This window comes from Daphnia pulicaria, chromosome 6, assembly GCF_021234035.1.
Source record: "Daphnia pulicaria isolate SC F1-1A chromosome 6, SC_F0-13Bv2, whole genome shotgun sequence".
Classification (NCBI taxonomy): Eukaryota; Metazoa; Arthropoda; class Branchiopoda; order Diplostraca; family Daphniidae; genus Daphnia; species Daphnia pulicaria.
Window position 1 is genome coordinate 8,461,546 of NC_060918.1, and position 23,424 is coordinate 8,484,969.

General features: G+C 45.7%; 1 protein-coding gene across 2 annotated transcripts in view; it reads left to right on the top strand.

Annotated features, from left to right (window-relative positions):
* The window catches only part of LOC124343032 (B-cell lymphoma/leukemia 11A-like), a 32,593-nt gene extending 11,365 nt beyond the window's left edge, over positions 1 to 21,228 (top strand). Inside the window, exons 2-3 of one of the 2 annotated variants that reach the window (XM_046796139.1) lie at positions 1,644 to 2,114; positions 15,230 to 21,228. In XM_046796139.1, the coding sequence (XP_046652095.1) occupies positions 1,644 to 2,114; positions 15,230 to 18,291 (3,533 nt within the window). In that variant the 3' untranslated portion in view covers positions 18,292 to 21,228. The remainder of the gene's footprint in view (positions 1 to 1,643; positions 2,115 to 15,229) is intronic. The other variant, XM_046796140.1, reaches the window with a different exon arrangement.
* The last annotated feature ends 2,196 nt before the right edge of the window (positions 21,229 to 23,424 follow it).

Consider the following 23,424-nt stretch of genomic DNA (forward strand, 5'->3'; position numbering starts at 1 on the left):
TAAGAAACTTGGCCTTTTTGTGTATTTTCTTCGTAAATGTGTGTGTTATGTGTCGTTGTTGTTGCCCCCTACCCCCCTCTCTCTCTATTTGGCTCTGGTTCTCCCGTCCGTCCGTCCGGGCGTGTAACTCATTCCTCTATGTGACGGAACCGGCACGCCGCGCTCCACCCTTTACGCGCTTGTTTTCCTCCCTTTACTAGACTCGTTCCCTCGCCTTCGTCTTCTTCTTCTTCCTTCTCTTTGGGCCTCTTTGTGACTTGCTGTCGTGTGTTGGTGTGTTACCGATGAACTTGGCGGAACATCCTGTTGTTTGTTTCGGCAACCAGATACTGTTGGGAACGTTCCATAACCCCCTTTTCCTCGGTCGTGTCACAAGGCGCAACTCCTTAGCCAACTCATTCCCCCCCTCCCCCCTTCTCTATTGCATTTTCCCCCGGATTCCCATGCGACGAGGGAGAAACAAGAGGTGAAGGGGGGGGGGGAAAGGAGGGCAATCGGATGTCTTGCATCACCGTTCATCCCGAAGTTTGGCATTGGCACGACATTTTATTTTGAGGGCCCCTCTTGGAAATATGACGGCACTTTCCCTAAGACGCCAACACCAAAACCCATTCCAAACTGGCCCGTGAAAGCCACCGTCGAATGAAATCCGAGATTTCAGCGGTTGTTTTTTTTTTCCTCACCCCTCTTTCCTTCTCGAGGTTACTAGTTCCGCCGTATTGTGTAACGAGGTCTCTTTTTCCCTTCTCTTTTCCAAAAGAGCTTGATAAGTGCGGACGTTTAAGGTGGACTAACTAGGAGAAGGGAGAACCAAAAAATTGGGGAGAAAAACGCCCAACTTAACGAATCCTCCAGTGAAGCCCTCTCATCCATTTCTTTGGAAACTATGGCATTTTTCTCTCGTTCCTCTTCAACTTTGATTGAGTTCCCTAACTGTTGTTTCGTTGCTCTGTGCGTGCTGAATTCACACGAAACAAAACTTCTTATTCAGTGATGATAAGAAACCAAAAATGTATTTTAAAAAACCAAAAACAATGCGACATCTTAAAGCATTCACGCGTTAAATTATGCCCGGAACTTTATTATTTTTATTCTAGAGCCACACCAAACGGCTTTCCAATCTCCAATAATTTGGTTCTGCATACCTTTTGTGCTGTTAAAATTGTTATTCAAACTCTAATAAAAGAAACGATCGGTAAACTAAACACATAAAAACATAACAGAGGCCTAGATGAAAGAGTTGACTGGAGCGCAAAGTGAAGATCCACCCAGTATTAAAAATTAATTTTTCCCTTCTTTTTCTTCTTCTTCTTCTTCTTCTTCTTCTTTCATATGAAAGAAACAAATCAAAAATGGCTTTTCGAAGTCTTGGCTGTATTATAGCTTTTAAAATTCCAGCTAGAGTCGGCCGTCCAATGACGATGGAATCAAGAGCGAACAAGTAGAGAACGTAGATTTTGTTTAGCCTCTTTCTAATGTTTTGGGCGTCGCTACGCTCGGTTGATTCCACATTGTTTTCGACGTTTTTTTTTTTCTTTTTCCTCTTCTTCTTCTTGTATTTCTGGGGTTGTTTTTCAGTCTTCTTCATTTTTTTTTCTTTTTTGTTGTTGCTGTTGTGTTGTTGTTGCTGTCACGCCAAGCAGAGCCGGAAGAAATGGCTCCCGATTCGCTGACGTGCGGCGTCTGTAGGAAAGAGTTCCCGCTGGGGGAGATCGTCCGCTTCATCCAACACAAGGTCCTCTCTTGCAACAAAGAAAACTACCGGGTAATGTGCGCCCGTTCCGGCCGCGGTGGTGGCGGACCTGACGGTGACGACCTCCCGCTTCAGATCGACGGCGGTGGGAGTAGCGGGAGCACCGCATCCGCCGCTACGGGATCCGTCTGCTTGAGAAGGCCCAGCATTTCGGCACCAATCAACAGTCGCCGGTTGACGGTTGCCGTCTCGTCCTCATCAACCCCGGCCAGTGGTGCCGACGACGATATGGCCACCGAGGGCGGAGCAGTTGGACAGAGCGGCTCGTCTTATTCCGTCAAAGCTGAAGGAGAGGAGGATCGCTCCGGCCCGGGCAAAGGCCCCACCACTGCTGATGCCGGATCCAACACGATCAACTCCGGTAAGAAGAATCATCCATCTTATTCTACATCGATTTCAATTGGTTCCAAATTGTTCGCCTTTCACCACCCTCAAGACATACGAAGCAAAAAAGACTAGACTGAACGAAAGGCCTTTCAAAACAGATTCAATGAATATTAAAAAAAAAACCCTAAATCAAATCCGCCGGAATCAACAACCAAAGAAGAAGGCAATCGCACAAGAAGAGTCGATACAAAATAAGTACGGGCCTAAGCCTAGGTATTTCAAGCCGATGGAAAAAAAAAAAGAAACCCGCTTGACCGATTCAATCTCTTGGGGGAAAATAATGGTAGTAATAATAAATGGACATTGGCATGTCGGTCCGCACGAATTTAAATGTAGCGTGTCCGGGAAATGCCGGACTATGAGTCCGAGACGCTTGACGAATCATCGTAAAAATAACGAATGAAAAGATAAGATGAAGAAACAACGCCGACCACCGCCCCCGCTGAGCGCGGCGCTCAACGGTGGTCCGTTCCGCACAGAAATACTTTTTTTTTCTGGTTTTCTTTTTTCTTTTTCTTTTTCAGGATTTAAAACATTTTTATGTTAAAAATAAAGAGAGAGAGAGGAAAAAAAACAAAACAATATCAAATAAGAAAACGAAAGAAAAAAAACGAGTGAAGCGGGAAGAGTTTGAAGACTTTGAAATATTTCGTGTGTAATGTACAGACCAACTCTCCACGGTTTGGTGACTCGGACTTTTTCTAGCAATTGCCGGCCGCGGTTCTTTTTGAATGGTTGATACATCTTATCAAGATACTATTCGTGTATTTACTAGTATTCGGGGTTGTGGATCTTTTCGTCTTTTTTCTTAATTTTGCACACACTTTTCTCTGCCCCCCCCCTCCCCCTACGTAAAGTGTAGGTAATTTCCTAGCTCTACGGATGGGAGATATTTATTTACGCAAAAGTATCATGTAACCCTGTAGGTGTAAGGGGACAAAGTATAATTGGTATCAACTATTAAGTAATGGGGCTCTGTTCTTTGAAAGTTGTGGACGCACAAACACACACAAAACCCTGCATCCGCCCTAGAAAAAGAGGAAGGCTAGTTGGATTTGGCTTATTTTTTGCTGTGGCGCTGGTTTTCTGACGTTTCGTGTCGGTGATGGTCTGCCAAGCGGATCGAAGCGACAGATTCTCTCTTTCTAATCTTTCTTGTCTTTCATTCCTTGTTTTTATCTTTTTTTCCCTGTCCATCCCTGGACTTCTCGGCAACTTGAACGCGCAATCCCCAAAGGAAAACCGGTGTTATAAAGAGCTAGAGATAGAAAGATAGAGAGAGAGACAAGATAGACAGAACTCACTGGCCCTGCAGACCAGTTATCTGCTGGTCTGCATGGCTTAACAGACCAGAAACAACCCTCTCGTCTAACAAAAACCAAAAGACAAACAAAAAACAGTGGCGTTGGACTTGGATACGAACCATTACCGCACCAACAGAAGATGTCCAAAAACAATCACGACACACCGATTCATTTGTACCCTTTGAAATGTCGTCGTCGTCGTCGACATCTTCCTTCTTGTTTTACGCAACCTATTTTGATGACTTTGATTACGACGCTTTTACTTGATCAAATTCCTCCAATCTTTTCAAACAAAACTGAAACTTGACATTTTCTTGTCAGACCTTGACTAGCCTGGATGGTAACTATTAATAAATTCGAGTTACTTTCCAGGTCCAACAGCGCAGAACATGGGCATGATTTGCTTCGTTCCTCGGCCGCCCAGGAACAATTTGGCTTGCCAATTTTGCAGACCTTCTTTTAGACATAGTATACTAGATACGCTATATATCTGTTCCAGAGATAAAAGAGTGCGCCAGATAAAGGAAAAAGAAAACACGTATACCAAAATTAAACAAATTCGTGACATTCTTAAACGCTTGTCTGGTTCTCTACTCAAACGGCACTATATCAACTCTTGCTCGCTATTGTTCGCTCTTATTCATTTTTTGAACTGAATTTTTTTTCTTTCCGAATTTTTTTCTCCGTTTGTGCCTTTTTTTTATGATTTGATTTTTATGGCGAAACTTGACTTTCGAGCGTGTTTTCTTTCTCTCCAGCACCAACTTCTTTCACTGTCCTCACTTAATAGCTGTCGTGCTTCATAATTTTAGTCAAATACGGGCCCGTATAACATGGCGGCGATTTCGAAAGCTTTCAAATGCTTTGCCGCCACCATTCTTGTGCATTGCGGAGTATCTTCATCTATATGTATGTTGACTATCCGGAGAGAGAGGTTGGGCTGGGTGTTTAGGATGGATGTCTGATCAGAAAGAGGGCGGGCAGGCTAAAGGTAACACAAAGAAAAAAGAAAATAGTCGGCGGAAAACAAACAGAAAAGTCAAATATAACAAGCAAATGGAAGACGGTAATGAAAAGAAAAGAATCGCTTGCGTTTGATATGTCTATAATAAAGTCGTGCAGGTGTTACCCCACACAGACTGGTGTAGTATCCTTCATCCGCCTTTATTTTTCTCTCTCTCTTCCCTGTTATGAGCACCGAGTGGTGGCCGTAGCGCTCTGACCCGTTGGTGGTAGACATGTTCCGTTCGAATGTCGAAGCTCACGCACGGCTCAACTTTATTTATTTATTTTTTTTTTTGAAAGCGGCTCTTCTTTTCTTCAGGTTACAGTAAAAGGCTTCGAGTGTAGAGTAGACACAATTCAGCGGCGATGAGATTAGCCCAGCAGAAGAAAAGAGCCAAAAGACACAAAGTGGAATAATGAAAGAAAGGAGGAAATAACGAATGGAAGGAAGAGAGTGAATGGAGACGAAGAAAAGAAAAAGAATGAGCACGCGTCTCGGAGCATTTAGCAACGCCCCGCGTGAAAGACCATTCGTTCCACATTTCAATTCATCTCACCTCCCTTTCACGTGTGCTGCCCGTACGGCACACAGTCGCAACGCAACGCGCACCCAGCCACGTTGCGTCTATTTACCGAAAGGGAAATAATCATAAAAGAAGGAAAAAATCTATTCCCGGGTTTGAGGTCGTTTGGGTCACTTTTGCTGGGCTAGTCCGTTTTTGCTCGCAAACCACTACCCCCCTCCTTCTAAAGATTCGTTGCATTTTCGTGGTTTGATGGTTCCGCTGTATGCGCCGTCAAAGTTATTGGTAACGGTGATGTCAGTCCGCCCTTTTTTTTCTCTTTCGGGGGGAAAAAAAATAAACAACACACGCACACACGTACACATTCTTTAGAGGCATCAACAATTTAAGAAATGAAATATAAAAGAACAGATCTTGTGCTCGTCCAGCGCGTGCTCGATCGCTCTTACCACACACGGATGGCCGTTTTCTTTCTTTCTCTTCTTTCTTTTTATATTGCCGTGTTGTTTTCGTTTTTGTATTCTTCTCTTTTTGGTCGTCATTTCTCTTTGCCCATCGTCGTCGTTGTCGTCGTCGTCGTCGTCGTCTTGTGAAACCAACCGATTGCGCCATCACGGCTGTCGTGCGCATTGAGTTTGCGGTCTTTTTCTGACTCAGGGTCCGTCCCCATCTGCCGCCCCCTCGCTATCATAATGCTGAATCGAACGAGTCATTCAGTGGTGGTCTCTCCATTCCAATCGGCAGTCTCCTTTGGCATCAGCATGAAGAAGAGGCAGGACCAACACGCGACACGAGAAAAGGCTAGACGGAGAAACAAAACAAAACAAAATCAATAAAAAAGGAGAAAAGATCGCCGGGGATACATAGAAAGACGAAGAATGCGATTACGAATCGTTCAGGAGGTAGAAAAGAGACAAAAAGACTTTTGACTTTTGACTCCCTGCGAAGTTTCCTCGTAACCCCCCGCACTGCGTTGCTTTCTTCATCGCCCAGCTTGTTTTGATCGCAAGTGCAGCCATGCCGTGCCGCGATATGATGATGATTTACCCGTTGGGAACTAACCTCGCCCCCGTTCGCAGGGAAAACAATTAACGAAATTTCAAAAAAAAAAGTATAGGGGAAAAACAAGACGCATCAATCAACCCAAACACTCTTTCTCTAAACTCTTGCAATAACACCTGCAATTTTTCTTCGAAAGATAATCAGTTCAACGACATAGGGAGACCAAAGCGTAAATTGTAGAATATCAAAATATTGCATCAAAATTACTATTGTTACATTTCTTTTTGACATTGCGTGTCATAGAAGTGTCGTAGAAATGAGAACAAATTAACTGGTTGGATTTTGTTGTCGAATTGAAAACTGGCCGATTTGAGACAAGAAAAAAGAGCGTGAGTCACCCGTTATGAGAGCAGCGTCATTGAGATATGGGCGTCGAGAAGCCCAGCCGAAAGAAAGAAAGAAGAAATAATAATCACATAAAAAAGGGGAATAAGAAAAGGAAAACATCATCTCGCACGACGAGCGACTCCAGTCGACTGCGGTGGGGGGGCAGCGGGTGACGAGGACCACCTGCCACTCTGCTGCGTGTGTGGGGCATATAGGGAGGCAGATAGTTGTGGGGGTCGCGGCCATATAGCCATCTTACCTTGGCAAGTTAACTGCGCAATGACATATCGAATCTGCCTTGGCTCCTCTCCCCTCTCTCATATCCTTGGTGGCCTCTCCTTATATGCGTCCCGTTGCCTGACCATTTTGGTGGTCCGCCCTCTTCATCATGGTCGCCACCGTCTGTACAGAAATTAAGGCCACGAATTGTTTCACGTTGGTGCCAAATTAAAAAATGGGAAAGAGAGAGACACCGCGCCTCCACCACCACCACTCCCCACATGCGCCTCCAGTCCGTCTCCCAGACTCGCCTGCCCTATCCTTGGCGAGTGGCTACTTACCCGCTCGCCATAGAGCGGACGCTTACGCACTACTCCCGCACACAGAGACAACAACAAAAAGGCGAGACAACGAGAAACCACTCGAACGACGACGGTGAGGAGCCAGGGCTTGGGAATGAGGTAAAAGACAAAAAGGCAACGAGAAAATGGGGGGAAAAAGTCGGTCGCTGAGGCAAGGGCCTTCATCGTGGGAGGTCGGCATCACTGATGGCGACCCCCGAAAAGAGGCAGAAAAAGTCGTAATACGTAGATACACACATACATATATGTAAGGTATATTTAAAACAACAAAAGCAAAAAAGAAGTCACGTCTGACGGGATGTTGCGTTTTGGTTATTTGTACGTTTGCGGCCCGAATAGTCGGGAGAGGATAGATGCAGTGTGCTATATGCTCCCTTTCTCTTGTTCGACTACAGCCAACCTCGCGTGCATACTCTATTGGATTTTTTTTCCCTTTTTTTCTTTTCGTTCTTGTGAAGAATCTTGGCTGCTGCTTCTTATCTTTGTCGTTTTGTTTTTGGTGACATTCCCCTTTGTTTCTTGGCAATGACACGTTCAATGTGATGCATCAAATCCCAGCTAGTAGACTCCTCTGGTAGACACCGAGTCCAAAAGAGAAAAGACTGTCTTAGAAACAAAAAGAGAGAAAAGAAAACTGTGTATAGCAGCAGCGTAGGTGGGCGTCGCTTCCTTTCTTGTCGCATTTCCAAACAAGATGTTGTGTAGTCTGTAGGATCCCTCGTGATCACGATCAAGATCCGGCTCGCTCCCTACCTACTACTATAGAAGATGTGGTGGTAGAATTGAAGATGTCGAAGAAACTCCCAAAAGGCGAGTGGACCAGGGACAAACAAGTCGCTGATGATGATCGTTTGACGGTTCATGTGTACTTATTATGGACGCATTAGGCCACATCGTTGACTTGTCCGGGCATCTCTTGCCAACCGATAAATCTCAGAGGCTGAAGAGGGAAGAGTATAGCGAGGGGAGAAGGGAGAAGGGGGGAGGGGGGGCGAGAAGCCAATGTCCGACATCAATTAGGCCCCGGCGTGGACCACGTCTAATCGTCCGTCTCTGTCGCAGAAGCAGAAGCAAATTGAATTTGCCGATGACCTCTTTTTTTTCCGCCCGCCAGCAGTCTTCCATGTTGTCGTGTACTTTTTCTTTGTCTTCCCGGCTCGTCTCTCTCGGAGGAATTGTGATGATCAGCTCGCTAATGAGCGTCATGCTCCGCTCGTCTTACCCCAACCTACTCCCTCCTTCTTGATCGATTCTTTATGATTCCGTTCTTGATTCTCGGACGGTCACGTCTGCGACCCTAATTTTTGGTTCGGGACATCGGGTCAGAGAAAATATTCGACTTTCAGCTATTTTTATAGGCGCGCAGAAAATGCGACGCGGAAAGATCGATCCCAACCGAAATCGGGATTTTTACCTGCTGATGAAACGGAATCGAAACGTATACAACACAATAAGGAAGGAACAGGATAGGGAAACAAACAGCGAACCAGAAGAAGCAAAATTGACTGTGCAGTTCGTCCCCTCTATATAACCACAGACACAATTAAAGCCAAGTTTTTTTATTTTTTTCGAAAACGAAGGGCGAATGACGAAGCAGAGTTTGCCTTTTTTGTTTGACGTTGATTATGTTTGCGCGAATCGACCCTCTCGGCCGTAACTAGCTGATTATGCTACCGCGCTAAATGGAATAGTCAATTGAGAGCCTCTGTTCTTTCGAAGGCAATAGAGCCATTCTTTTCCAATTTACCTTTTCCTCGTCGTTGCTTCTTCCTCGACAAGATTATCGTGTTTTTTTTTATATCTTTCTGCGGACAATTTCATTATTGTTTGACTATTCGTCTTGAAAATGCGACAAAAAAAATGGGAGAATTATTTTCAAAATCTGAAAGGAGAGTAACCGTGGCAGAGCGACATAAATTTGTTGAATCTTATTTTGAAGGAAACCAAACAAACGATAACCATCATCTACAGACTTCCATTTAAACCTCTTCAATCCCAAAATAGGAGGAGAATATAAACAAAACCAACGGGAAGGAAAAGAAGAGGAATTGGTGAAAAAAATAGGAACTAGAAAGACGACGGAATAAATTCAAGTGAAGAAAAAAGGGGAAGGTGAAAAGAATGTCGTCGTCGACTTTGATCGAGCAGCTGGGAAATGGTCGAAGATGAAGAGAATGGTCGAGTTCCTTATATTTGGTTTTCTTTTTAATTATAAAATTTTTTTCTTTTTCTTTTATTGAATTCATTTGCGTTTCGAAAAAGAGTTGGAAAAGAGACTTTTAACTCATGAGTAACGCTCGGTCGGTTCGGTAGATGCTCATTAGCTAGTGCATAGGTCTCTTGTCCCTTTTGACGTGAGGCGATTGCTTCTCTTTTCATGTTCCAAATGTCTGGTCTGTGGAACCTGCGGAGGAGTCAAACGGAACGGACAGAGTGATATATTTTTAAAAAGCGAGTGGGTGAAAAGAACGACGAGAGTTAGAAGGTCGGCACAAGTCGCCGCGCGCCACATTTCAATAGTTTCTTAAAGAGCAGCTGAAAGTGTAGTGTACAACCATGGCATGTGCATCGAATCGCCCGTCCCACTCCCTTTTTTTTCTTTCTTTCTTTCTTTTTTCTTCCTTGCGTCCGTTTCGCGGACGCGGCCGGATTTTTCAAAAAAGGGTTCGACATTGGCGACCCTTCAGCTATTTTGGCACTCTTTCGAGGCGTAAGCAGTATCGTAAGTTGTCCTTTTTTTTCGCGGAAAGCGGGAAAAAAGAGGCGAAGGGAAAAAATTTAAATTCTTCGACCGGTTTTGAATTGAAATAGGAAAAAAAAAGATTGGAGATTGAAAGGAAAATGAATCGAGGGGAAGGAGGTGGTCTTCGTGCAACGCTCGTGATAGGGTCATGGGCGTGTGAACAAAAAAATGAAAAATCTCGAAAAATGCGCTGTGTCTTTTCCCATATGTTTTTTGTTTCGTTTTCCCTTGATTATTTTCCCGTGTAGAGAGGGGGAGGGTCGATTGGTAAAATATCTCAGATTTCCACGGCTTTGATGGGCAACGCCAGTGACTTGAATTGTAGGCTTTGTCTTGCTGGCCTCACAAACACGATTGAGCTCCTGTCCTTGGCATTCAAAACTCACTTTTCCTATTTGGCAGTGGGGCTCGGAAAGATGATGATGATGATGCTGCCTGCCTGCCGACATGTCCGTCTGCCGTATCGCTGTTCTTTTCTTCTCTTTACCTCTCCGCTGGTTCATAGATCACGTTCTAGACATTCTTGGCCTGCATTGACCATCCATTATTCTTGCATTGCCAACTATACGAACGGCTTTGTTGGCCGGCAAGGCGGTCGCACTTGACTCTCTCTCTCTTTCTCTTACCGATGTCTGGCGGGCCCATCCGTCGGCGCTACAACCCATTTGACGCAATCTTCTAACAAAAAAAGAAATGTCTCCTTTGAAAAGGAGGCCGCCGTCGCCGCTCGGTCAGACATGGCCGCCCTAAATCGCCAACACTCTGACGCGACCATTTCAGCATGAATATATCTTTTGCCTTTTGTTTGTCGTCTCTCTCTCTCTCCTTGTAATTTCCCCTTCACACTTCCTTAATGTTGCATTTGAGTTCAATGCATTCGGACTGTGTTTTTGGCGGCTGCTTCTTTTTGGGTACTTTACGGATCCTTGTAGTGGATGGGAGGAGAGAAAAACGAATGAAAGACAAATGGCATGTGTGACATCGAGCTCTGTTCTGTCCGAGCCGCCAATTGTGTTCTCTCATTGCAGGATGACATGGTTATCGAGTTTTAGAGTTCCCTTTTCTTTCTCTTGCCATGTCATATCCCTGCATATGGATAGGGATGAGAGCATCGAGACATGTCTGACCGGCTAAGGGTCTAAATGAGGAGAAAAAGGGGTCGACTGTTAGAGGCTCTAGCTAAGAAAAAGTCTCGTTTAGCCACTACACAGAGGAAAAGGATGACAAGTGCCGCCACTCACTTTGCATTGCACGATGGCCAGTTGCTGCGCCACGAAATGAAAACGAAGGCGGTGGCCAAGTTGGCGGTGGCGTCGGAGATGGTGGGCGTCGGCGGCAATGGCCAAACTCGTAAAAAAACGGACCGTTGATTGAAAAAAAGGAACGAAAATAAAAAATTTGAAACAGGAGGGGACGAAAAAAAAATGAATAGATGTACGACGTGTATAGTATACCGTATGTGTACTATAAACAGGTCAGGTCTACTAACAAAAAGCAATACCGCCCAGCTATTGGCTCGTCCTCGTTTCTCGTGCTCAGCGTAAAAAGTCACGACATTTGAACGATGAACCAGCTGTCACCAAACCTCTCTCTTTGACTCTCTTCCGCAGTCTGACTCTTCTCCTTTTGTCTCGCACAAGCGTCTTCACCTCACCCGCGGTCACATCTATAAGCACGTAGGACTATTCCCGTAGTAGGCTATACGGCTTCTGCGCCACCGGTTTGTAACCGATTTGGAAAAGAAAAGGAAAAAAGTAAATTTGAAGGAAACTCGAGTCTCTTTCGACTATTGTCTGCTGGGTCGAATACTCGAAACTTTCTGTCTGTTTTTTCGTCCATTTTTTGAAGGCCCTCTTGTGTTAAATACTTTTGATGAACTTGATAAACTATTCGCTCCTTAGAATATAGAAGCTAAGAGGTCGGGAAAAGGATGGAGCTTGTCAAGGTTCGTCGTCATTGGATTTTCATAATATTTCTTGCTTTTGACGATGTGGTTCTTGAAACTGGTTGGAATATGAGCGCGCTGGTTGCGTTTCCTCATTATCCGCTGCTTTTGTCGTCGATCGAGAGCCTCGTCCATCGTTGCGGGGACCAGCCAATTGGCCAGATTCTTTCCCAGTGGCCAAGTATAGACGAACGCCACTAGTGCGCTGCTGTGTCGCGCTTGGTGTGTCCGTCGCGACGTCACCGTCATCGCTTCGGGATTCGGGCACTTGGATATCGGATCTAAACTTGGAATACGGGGGCTCAAACAAACTGGAACGTTGATTGATGAAGCCAGAGAAAGAAAATGAGAGAATACGCGGAAGAGAGAGAGGGAGAGATGCAAAAGCTGGAAACTCGAAAATAGAATGGATTGGTCAGTGAGAATTCCCCACTGTCAAAAAAGCATGACATCCTCCATCTTCTTGATGCTGATGGCTGATGCAGATGCAGTCCCATTTATACTTATTTTCAAATACCTGCGGCTCCTTTAGTTGCGCCTTTGCTCGCCCTACCCCTAGTTGTTGTTTTCTCTAATTCGGATTCTGATGGGACAGTCGTGGGGAGTGTAGTGACTGCTGCGTGTGCTGCTGGTTCCAGTCAGTTGTCGAGTTATGCATCAGGATCCGTCATTCGGCCTCAACGGATGGATGCTATTCTCTTCTTTCGGCTTTTTCTCTTTTTTTTCTTTTTTTCTTTTCGCTGGGAAAAAGATGAGTGAAGAGCGAGCATTAGCTGTTGCCGTGGTTATCCCATGTGAAGAGGAAAGGTAAATACTCTCCGTCAGGACATGAAGAAATATTGAAAAGAAGAAAAAATGAATTATAGTCGATGCTTGGATAGTAAATAGTAATAGTATTCGGTTTTCGTGGTTGTCGATCAGTGTCATCAATCACTTGATAGACAAGAAAGCATGACCTCAACGGTCCACCTTCGTGTTTTTCCCATTCTTCTTCCACCGATTGCTTTGCTCGCTTCTACTGCGAGCTGCCAGTCGGGACGGTAAATTCCGACCGTTGGCGTATATTGGAATTCGACGATCCAGGCAGCGGATGAAAATCAGGAAGTTTGGCATTGATTCGTTTTCATGCGATGCCATTACACGACTCTATATCAAATCCGCCTTCAATTACACTGCCATTACCGAGTGGCCGTGTAACAACGTGCCTATAGCTGACGAGTCGAGGCATTGAAGCGTAAAAGAAAGAAAGAAGGAAAAGAAAATAACAATCAAATGAAAGGCTAATTAGGCACTTGACGTACATTGTAGAATGTAGTAGCAAAAACCACGAGTTTTTTTTTGTTTTGTTTTTGTTTTTGTTTTCTTATTCTTGCGTGCACGGATGACTGTGGTGCTGGCCGGTACCAGCTCAGCGGGACATGAACACAATCAGAGATGAAGTCGTGAAACGATAGAGATAATGAGACGGGAGCTGTTGTTTTTATTATCCATTGGCTTATGCATACATATGCTAATGACTGCACGCTGAATGAGCCGGCTCCTCGACCCCAGCAGTCAAGTGATTCATCGGCCGACTCCGATACATTTTTTCAGCTGCATTTATTTGATGAGGAAAAAGAGAGGCGCTGGATGGGAAACAACAACAACAACGGCAACAAAACAATCGTCGTGTATATTCGTCGGGGTCTAGATAACTAGCTAGCCCCGTAGACATGCTAGCCGTCCATCACGGCCGGGAGCTTTTATCTCTCGATCGACGACGATCGAATACATCTTCATGTTGCACACATGAGAAAGTTTAAGGGGAGAGAGAGAGAGAGAGAGAGAGACGGAATGAATAGAGAGGATCGTGATTTGTGTTCTTATAGCCCTTCGTTGTTTGACTTTTGTTTATCCTCCTTCGTCCGAGAAACAATACAAAATAAAACAATAAATAAATAAGAGAAGGAAAACAAATTTCGAACTCGAGGGTAAATGAATGCTTAACACTCGTCTCGGAAAAGATATAAAGAGGAACGACAATGAGCAGAAGGAAATTGGAGAGAGAGAGAGAGAGAGAACCAACATCCACGACATGCCGAGATAATCAGTATCGTGATGTGAATATATTTCAAAGGAGGAGGATACAAGTACGTGGAAGTCTGGAACTTGAAAGAAAAAGAGGAATGCCGATCATGTAAATACCCCGTTTCATGGATGTTTCCTTTCTTTTTATGAAGCGATCCAACAACACAATAGGCCTATCCCTGGATCATACGTAATATGCCACAGATGATCACTGTAATTTAACAGCACGAAAAAAGCGTGTTGTCTGCCAGTTTAATTGTTGTCCTTTTTGACTCCCTGACATTAGTTCAAACAAGAAATGAAATATCTAATTTTACGAAGTTCCAATGACAAAATATTTTTTTTTGTATGAGAAAATGAACCTGTGCAGATTATAGTCTGTTTGACCGATCCATAACTGCTGTATAGCTGCAACTCGGATGTTGTTGTTGTTTTTTTGGAGTTGATGCTACAGCTGCCTGGGTCTTTTTCTCCGGTCGCGACATCTTGCACCCACTGTGACACACATACACAAAATTGAACCGTATAGCTCATTTTCGAACAGAGAATAGGGATTTCTTTCTTTCTCGTTTTTTCCCATTTTTGTGTGTGTGGTTCGAACCTTTATTATCTCTAGCGGTTATTCATCCACCTCAAAAAAGTAAAGGTTTTTACGCGGTAGGCTGCACATTTCCAGCTTCCCCCTTTTCAGCTGGGGAGCCCTCGAGTCCCGTTAACCCTCCGCGTCCCTTCTTGCCCGCTTGTAATATCGCACAGTCTCCTTATCGTTTTTTGTGTGCATGCGTGTTGTTGTTGTCCATCTTTCACCCCTTTCCACACGTGTTTTTGATGTGTTCTCGTACGCATATCGTCCTAATTCTTCCTCTCTCCCACCCGGTGTGTGTGTGTGTGTGTGGTGTTGGAACAAGGACGTGGTTGACGAACGGTACAAGGAGCGGAGGAGCCCCTCCTTTTTATTTTTCATTCGACTTGCATCTGCTTCCCTACATTATGTGTGGGTGAGGGTGAAGAAGAAGGAGGGGGGTGACACAAAAAACTCGTGTTTACGTCAGTTCTACATATATAACGGATCTAATGTATAAAGAGTAGAAAAAAGAGGGAAATAGAGAGAGAACCAGATCCTCTTTCCTATAAATGCAAAACAAAATAGGAAAGAAAAAACAACATACGTAGCTGCTACAGTTGTGTACGTTTCCAACCCTTTTGCACCGTACACTGTATTATACCATATATGTAGATACATAATATAGAATACCGTTATACCCATGTCACATTTTGTATTCCATATTCCATAAACGTATTGCATCCCCCCCACTCCCCTCTCTCCGGATTTTACTTGAAATGAAAAATCCTACATAATGCCCAACATTATTCAGGCTTTGGTTTTTTTATTATTGTAATCGAGACTGTATTGTAAACGGAATTTGCGTGTTCCACACCGATTAGCTATTGATAGTTAAAAGCTTCGATTTATGTACAAAGAAGATCAAATCTAACAACTTTTCTTTTTCTGTTTTGTTCTTTTATATAGAACCGGCCTCGTACGTCTGTTCTACATGCCAGCGACGTTTCCGCAGCGCTTGGATTCTGCTGCAACATGTCCAGAACGACCACGGTGTCCGGATCTACGTGCCGGACGGCTGCGGCGACTGGTCTGAACGTTCGGGAGCCACTGGCTACTCGTCGTCGTCGTCGTCCAACCACAAGAAATGCCCGACGCCTTTGTCGCCGCACGCTGCCGCCTCAGCTCACCATCACCACCACCACCAACAGCAGCTGCAGCAGCAGCAGCACCAGCACCAACAGGCCCATTCGGCCCATCATCTGCACGGCCTCAACCCAGCGTCGTTTGCCCCTCTGGCCGCCGCGTTGGCCAACCACCACCGCTCGACAGAGTCGGCGTCGTCGGGATCGGGTCAACGACTCACCAATTCGACGCCGCACTCGGTGGCCTCTCTGGCCGCTTCGTCGATGACCTCATCGATGCAACATCTGCCCTTCCCGTTACCTCACACGCGTCTGCCGCCTTCTTCGTCCAACAACAGCAGTGGCACCAGTAGTCATTCAGCGCGGACGTGCGGAAGCGGATCCACATCCGTCAACATGTCTGCCCACTTGCCATCGCCCGTTTCATTCCCCATGCTTCTCTCCGGCCTTGGCCAGCACTCGCACCAAATTTCGGCCGGATTGGATCCGCACATGCCGTTCGGTCTCTTGCGGCTGCCACTCGGCGAGCGACACTCGTTTGGCGCCTCTCTCAATGCCCAGCCGGCCGGCTATCCTCCGCGACCGTCTAGTCACGATCTGCTCCTCCGTGGTGGAGGAGGAGGAGGAGGAGGAAACGTGGGAGGTTCGTCCGCTAGCGCCGCCAGCGCCGAAAGCTTGATGCCTGAACACTTTCGCGCCGGGCTTCACGGGCTGTCGAGCCTGAATTCGTCCGGAATCTCATTCCCACCGCCGATCCAGGAATCTTTCGTCGTAGAGAGACCCACTCCTCCGGCCACCACTCCTTCAACGCCTCCCACCACCACGACGGCCAGCTCCGTTTCAGCGGCGGCTCCCAGCATTCCGTCGACTGCAGCCAAAGATTCTGCAGATTTTTATTCACAGCGACTGCGCCAACTGGCCGGTAACGGACCTGAAAGTCCCAAAGCCAACGGACCTTCTTCCCGGTCCCGCTCCCCATCGCCCAGCTCGGCTAAAATGACGACGGCCAGCCCGCTCACGTCGCCAGTCGAGTCCAAGGCCAAGTCAGGGGACAACTCGACGCCGACGAGACCTTCGTTGCCGGCCACTGCAGGTGAGCCAGCCACCGAGGAATCCTTCTCGACATCCAGCCCCAAATCCAGCGGAGACGTGCTAAGAGCATCGAGTCCGGCCGTGCGCGAACAACCAATGACGATGAAATGCTCAACTTGCGATTTCCGCTGTGCCACAACCATTGAACTGCGGCGGCACATCAGGACGCACCGTCGCATCCAGCGCGGCCGCTCCAGCGCCGCCCTGACTCCCGACTCGACCTCCCGTCGCGACCAGTACGGCTCGGCGGCCGAGGAGGACGACGAGGACGATTCCGACGCCGATTCCATGGGCGACGATCGCGAAGCCGGCGACGAAGAAGACGACGAGGACGAGGAGTTGATTGACGACAGCGACAACGAAGATGCCGAAGATGTCGACGGCCAGCGAGGCGGTCGCTCCACTGGCCAGCGTCACCACGGCAGAAAGGATGACGACGACTGCCCAGAAGATTTGACCATCAAGTCCAGTTCGGCGCCACCTACCCCGGCTCCCAGCGTTCCTAGCGACAAGCCGAGCCCCATCCAGCAGCATCCGCTCCATGCCCTGCAGAACTTGCGTAACTTGCACCACCACCACAACCCCAACTCTGTCGTCGAAGAGCTCATGGACAGTTTGGGCTTCAGTCATTTGCATCACGAGGCAGTTCAGGCGTACAAGGAATCGCTGGCCAAGAGCGGCGGCCTCGTCGTTGACGGAAGCAAAACGTCGAGCGAACAAAACGGATTTGTTGAAAAGATGTTGCGCTTCCGCGACGACCGCAAAAGTCTCATGATGCCTGCCAACGGGTCCTCTTTGGATCTGGCTCCTGGATTACTCCGCGCCCTGGATTCTCCGGTCCTTTCCTCAGTTCCCGGTTCCAAACGCTTGAAAATGGACTCGGAGAACCAGCACCACCAGCACCAGCGCGGAGGAGAGCGTGATGCCCGAGAGTCTCTTTTCGCTGCCGGTTTGTGGCTGCCCGGACTGCCTGGACTTCCCGGTCGCGACTTTTTCCCGCCTGGACTCACTGGTCCCATGGGTGCCATGGATCGTGATTTACTGGCTCGCACGGCCAAGATGGGTGGTTCCATTGGCGACAACAATCCCTTCAAGAACCTCAACTTTGGTATGAACCTGGGACCGTTGAACCTTGGCGGATCCGGGCCGGGCCATAAATCGGGCATGTCATCGCTGGCCGGTGGGCAACTGCAATCCGGTCACGGCGGCTCCCAGTCGGGTCTTCATTCTCCATCTGGCGGCAGCACGGTGGGCGGCGGCGGCGGCGGCGGTGGTCTGCTCTCGTCGTCCATGAAGAAGGAGAGTCGCCGCAACGACACTTGCGAATATTGTGGCAAGGTCTTCAAGAACTGCTCCAACCTGACGGTGCACCGACGCTCGCACACGGGCGAGAAGCCGTACAAGTGCGAGCTGTGCAGTTACGCCTGCGCCCAGAGTTCAAAGTTGACGCGCCACATGAAAACGCACGGACGCCTGGGCAAGGACGTCTACCGCTGTCGCTTCTGCGAGATGCCCTTCTCGGTCCCGTCGACGCTCGAGAAGCATATGCGCAAGTGTGTCGTCCAGCAGCAGAAGAAAGCGGCTCGGCTGAATGCGGCGGCGGCCGCTGCAGCCGCAGCCGCCGCAGCTGCTGCCAACGGCGGCATGGTCGGCCAGGTCAACCTGATGATGCCCAACAACAACGCCACCAACAGCAGCATGTCGATGATCTCGGGCGGAGAAGATTCGGACGACGACATCGACGACGTCGACGACATGGACTCGAGCAACTCGGCCTCCAAAGAGACGATGTGAGCGCCAGATAAATGACCAAGTGATAACAAGTCATGAAGAACAAGGGATCTAGAAAAACCAAACCTCGGTTTTCGACTGCTGACGTCAGTTGGAAAAGAAAGTAATGATGATATACAAAAATGTTCCTCTGGATTGTCTGGTCGGATTAAAGGCGCACGATGAATGAACGAGCGCCCTATAGTTCGGCCAGCACCAGGTCCCCCCTCCTCGTTCCTTCCATCCACTATCTTGCTCGTTCTCTCTCTCTCTCTCTCTCCGATCCCTCCACAGCGTTGAATAAGCCACAACGAGCAAAACTATCAACGGGCGCAAAAGATAGAGAAGCGGAAAATTCTAGACTACAGCGTCGCTAGCGGCGACGACGACGACGGGATGCAGATGAAAAACGTTCCCTTAAATGATCCTACCCAGTATTTGATGTGTTAATCCTGCAATATTATGATGAAGATGTTTGTGTTTTTCGCCCCAAACGTTCTTTCTTCGTTTTATGTCTTGTTGTTTTTTTTCTTTTCTCCTTTTTGCTCTCGACACGTCATCTCTTTGTTGTCTTATACACCAACCGATCACCTGAATTTACGGATTGAATCCCAACGATGTGCTCCTCCAATGTCCTATACTTGTGTGCTTGTCCTTTCTCTTTACGTTCCTCTGTTATGATTATTATTTTCTCCTCCCCCTCCCCCCCCCCCCTTCCCTTTGTCCATTTTGACGATTTCATTGCCCCAAATGTCTTCACGATAATGAGCGCGGTGTCGTATTGCTATTCATTAACAGAAAGACACAACCACAAAGAGAAACCCCGTGATCCTCTCACAGGTTATTTTCAGAAGCTTTATGTCGATTACTTAGTCTTAGGTTCAATTTTCATACAGTCTATTTTTGATTTTCAAACCAAGACAGAAGAAGTAGATTTTCTTGGTATTTATAGTAGAGTTAGTAGACCATTGGAAGTCAATCGATTTTTTCTACATCTATATATTTTTCTGTTGGTTTCTCATTCCCTTGCTGTGTGAGTTGAACGACTTTTGCACTAATCACCGACCCAGTTTACCCTCCTCACTGCTACACCCCCCATCACTTTCTATACATCATTGCGCGTGTATTTATTTAGTCCTCAAAATTGTCTTGATCGAGTGATTGGAGGGACGTCTCGTTGACTTCATTTCTTCACTCGCCATTTGGTCGAATGCTTTAGTAAGAAGGGGATTTGTAATTGTTGTTGTTGCTGGCCAGCATCAACCGCAGTGCTAACTCGATTCAAACATTAAATATAATGAAAAACAAACAAAAAAAAATTATATTCTTCTGTCGAGTCTCACGTAATCGATAGGGAATTGACATCTCCCCCCCGTTTTGTTTTCTTTTTTCCAAGCAGGGTTTTTTCACGTTCAAGTATTGTTTTTCTTTGTGCGTGTCTGTTTCTTCGTCGTCTTCTTCTCTCTTTTTTATAGAGCAAGGCGGGGTGTAACAATGTCGATTTCCCGATTACGGCAAAGTAGGAATAATCCAAACAACTTGGAAAGCAGGCGCACCATCACTGTCGCCACTATGTGTGTGTCTATGTGCCGAGAGATCAATAAACAAAATGGGCGAGTCCTGCACAGTTGTACAACACAGACACTTCCTCCTCCCCCACCCCTCTCTCTCTCTCTCTCTCTTTCTTGATTAGGTTTTCCGTTTTCCTAGACGATGTAAGTACGTGGTTTACCGTTTGTGTCGAACCCACTGTTTGTTTATCAATAGAATCGTCTTAAAATGTCTATCCTGTTCTTCGTGAAGTTTGGACCTTGCTGTACAATGTCTCGATACCAAAGCCAGTGTGTTTCCTCTCTCTCTCAAATTGTATTTGGTTCCTCTCCTATTATGTCTCACCTTTACCAGTTTCTGCCACCATCACATAGTACATAACATACATACACTCGCCCTCAACTCTTATTATACGCCCCTATAGAGTTCCCACCTTTCCTCCCGCCACGAGGGACGACAAACTGACTATTTTTCAAGAGCATTTCGAGTCTCAAATTTTTTTTTCCCAATTATATTCACCAGCAGTTGGTGAGTTCTAGAGGGGGACGTATGTTTCTTTGATTTGTTTGAAAGTGAATTGGTTTTTTGTTTTGTTTTATTTTTAATCGCTGTGTATTTCACGAGCGTTTTTCTGCTGCGTGTGCTTGTGTTGCGAGCGTGCATATTGCGTGATTGCGTGCATATATGTGTGGGTTGGGTGGATGTGTACCACGAAAGCGTGCGATTGAAAAAAAATGTCTTCTTCGGATCAGAAAGTGTGTTGCATCTAGTTCCATCACATCATGTTCCTGGATATCCACGGCGGCTGCTCTCCCCCCTGTATTTCGGTGGCTGCCGTCGGATCAAAATCTTTTTTTGTTATTTTTGCTCGAATCGTTGTGGTTTCTTTTTTTCGTCCTTCATCATCAATATTTAATCGCCACTTCTTGTTTATTTTCCTTTGTCTTAATACCGGGGAAGGCGACAGTGTATTCATTTGTTTTCCGTCATTTGGAACATCCAGCATATATATATATATTCAAATCCCTCACCAAACAAGACACAAATCTATAAAAAATTACATTATTGTGTGGGTCCGTGTCGTCGCTGTTGAGCGTACACCAGTCATTGGAATCATTATTCAATCTGTTTTTTTTTCGGCGTTTTGTACTATATACAATCGATTTTCTTCTCGTCCCGCTGGAGGCTTCTTGACTCTTCCTTCCCATTTTCCAGCCATTATGCTCTGCACTCCAATCGACTGTACCTCATCTGTATTAGTTACAACAACAGAACACAAGAAAGAAAAAGAAAATCACCATAAAATTCACACCTTCAAGAAACAGTTAGATAAAATGCCGCTATACAAAAGAAACGTGCTTCATTCTTTGTTTGTTTGTGTGTGGGAATAAAATCGAAAAATTGAGTAAACTCGTTCGTCAATCATTTATTTCGCAGCGCTTTTAACATTACATTAAGACACACATTTACACAGAAAGTAGAGACTGAAACACGTCCAACTCAAGACGACAACGACTGCACGTTATCCTAGAATTAATCATATGAACAGCGGATCGAATTATTTACGTTCAAGTTTGGTACTTGAAACGCGCGCTCATTTAAGAGAATAAGTGGCTGTCATTAGGCAACAAAGGATCATTGTCTTGCTTCAAAATAAAAATTAAATTACACAACGCACAGCCAAAATCATCGATAAAACAATTAATAATTGCCACACAAATTTGAAACATTCATGTATTAAATTTTTTTTTATATAAAAAAACTCAAACAAATTCAAAAGTGAGAAGTACGTATATTTAAACCGATTAGGATTGAATTGTTTAGTGAACTATACATTTCCTTACTTATATTAGATCCCCCCCCCCCATCCAAAAAAAGGTAAAAAAACAAGTGACAGCAAGTGTACTTAGTGGCTTTCAATAGAACTTATTGTTTATGGAAACTAAGGTTGACAGTTGGAAGTCTTAAAATATCAGTGCCAACGAATAATTACCAAATCACATACGATAGCACTTCACATCGCTGCCAACATTTTTTTTTCTCCAACTCGAATTAATATGTTATGATGATATCCAAGTACCGGTAATCATTTTTAGACAGCTGCATCGGCGGTACCTTAGAAATCGGTAAAAAATTCCCACGATTGAAATGTTGAAAATAAAAACGTGGAAAAAGTTTCTAAAATCTTTAAATAAATCATGGCGACGGTTTAACTTGCAATTCGCATAATTTTGTGTTGCCGTTGCAATACCGGTATTATAGTTCTATCCAACTAATCTTCTTTTTTTCTTTTTTGAATAAAATGTTACATCTTCCTACCGTATAATAACGGCGCACTGCTCCGGAGAACACCTTTCAATATACTTCAATTAGGCTACGATACTAAAAAGAAATATCGGACGAGCTATACCTTTTGAAGTCATGTTAAAGCTTTTTTCTAGCATAATCTCCTACATCTACATTTTTGTATTTTAAGCTAATATCAAGTTGTAAGTGAACTGTGTCTGATTCTTGTGACGAATAATACTAGGCCGTTTATTCCAAATTATATAACTTGGGGGGAAAAAAATCCTAATCGGTGTTTTCCATGTTGTCAGCATGTCAGCATGCAACCAAGCAAACCATGGCGTTTTTAGCTGGGAATGATGTCGTGTTTCCCGTTATCACATTTTTGTTATCATGAGTTATAGTTGACAGATTGCATTGTAGGGGGTTGCAGAGTATTTCTGTGTTCGGTACGCTTTGACCTGACTGTGTTTAAATGTGTGATAAGGGTGGAGGGGTGTGCCGCTGACGTTGGCGTTGGTTGTCGGCGATTGGTCGAAAATGTCCTGCGCCTTGTCCCTCTATTCCCTCAGTACAGAACCCTCCTCCCTCTCATTTCTCCTTTTTTTTCTCTGTTTCCATTGGATTACATACAAATATATAGGCCGAACCTTTTCATAGGATCGATTCCGTTTCTCTCTCGACAGCAGGCCACGCTTGGTCCGCAATATATTCTTTACATGTATCTATCTATACAACAGTGACCCCCTCCCCTCCCTCCCTATCTTTTCTATATCCTCCCCCACTCTTTCGTTCGTTTCTTTTCCTCCAACCCGTCCTCCTTCCAGTCCTCCGAGTCCCTCGGCATTATGCAAATTGGACAGCGCCAATACTCGTATTCTATCTTCATATACATTTTTATATAGGCAAACGTAGGGCCTTTAGCCGCCGAGCACAGGGCAAACACGGATGAACAAAAAAGAAAAAAAAAGGGAAATAAAATAGAAAAGAAAAAGGGGAAAAAAGGAAAAGAAAAGAGAAACGAGCGCATATCGGATGCGCCGCTCTCGTCAGCATCAGCACTGATATTTATTACGAGTCGTGTTCAACTGCGATTGTTGTGTGTTGTGGGAGGGCACCCGGCACCCCCTGAGCTTGCTATGCAAATGTTTCAACGGCCGCCCTTCGACAATAGCTCCGATCAATGAGGCTATACCGCCAGTTATGTTATGTATGTGTCTATTCGGATTTCGACCGCGACGATGAAGCCGACGACGACGATTGTACTACAGGACTCGTGTCGCCGTGACCGCGCCACTACGTTTTGTCAGAGCCACATTT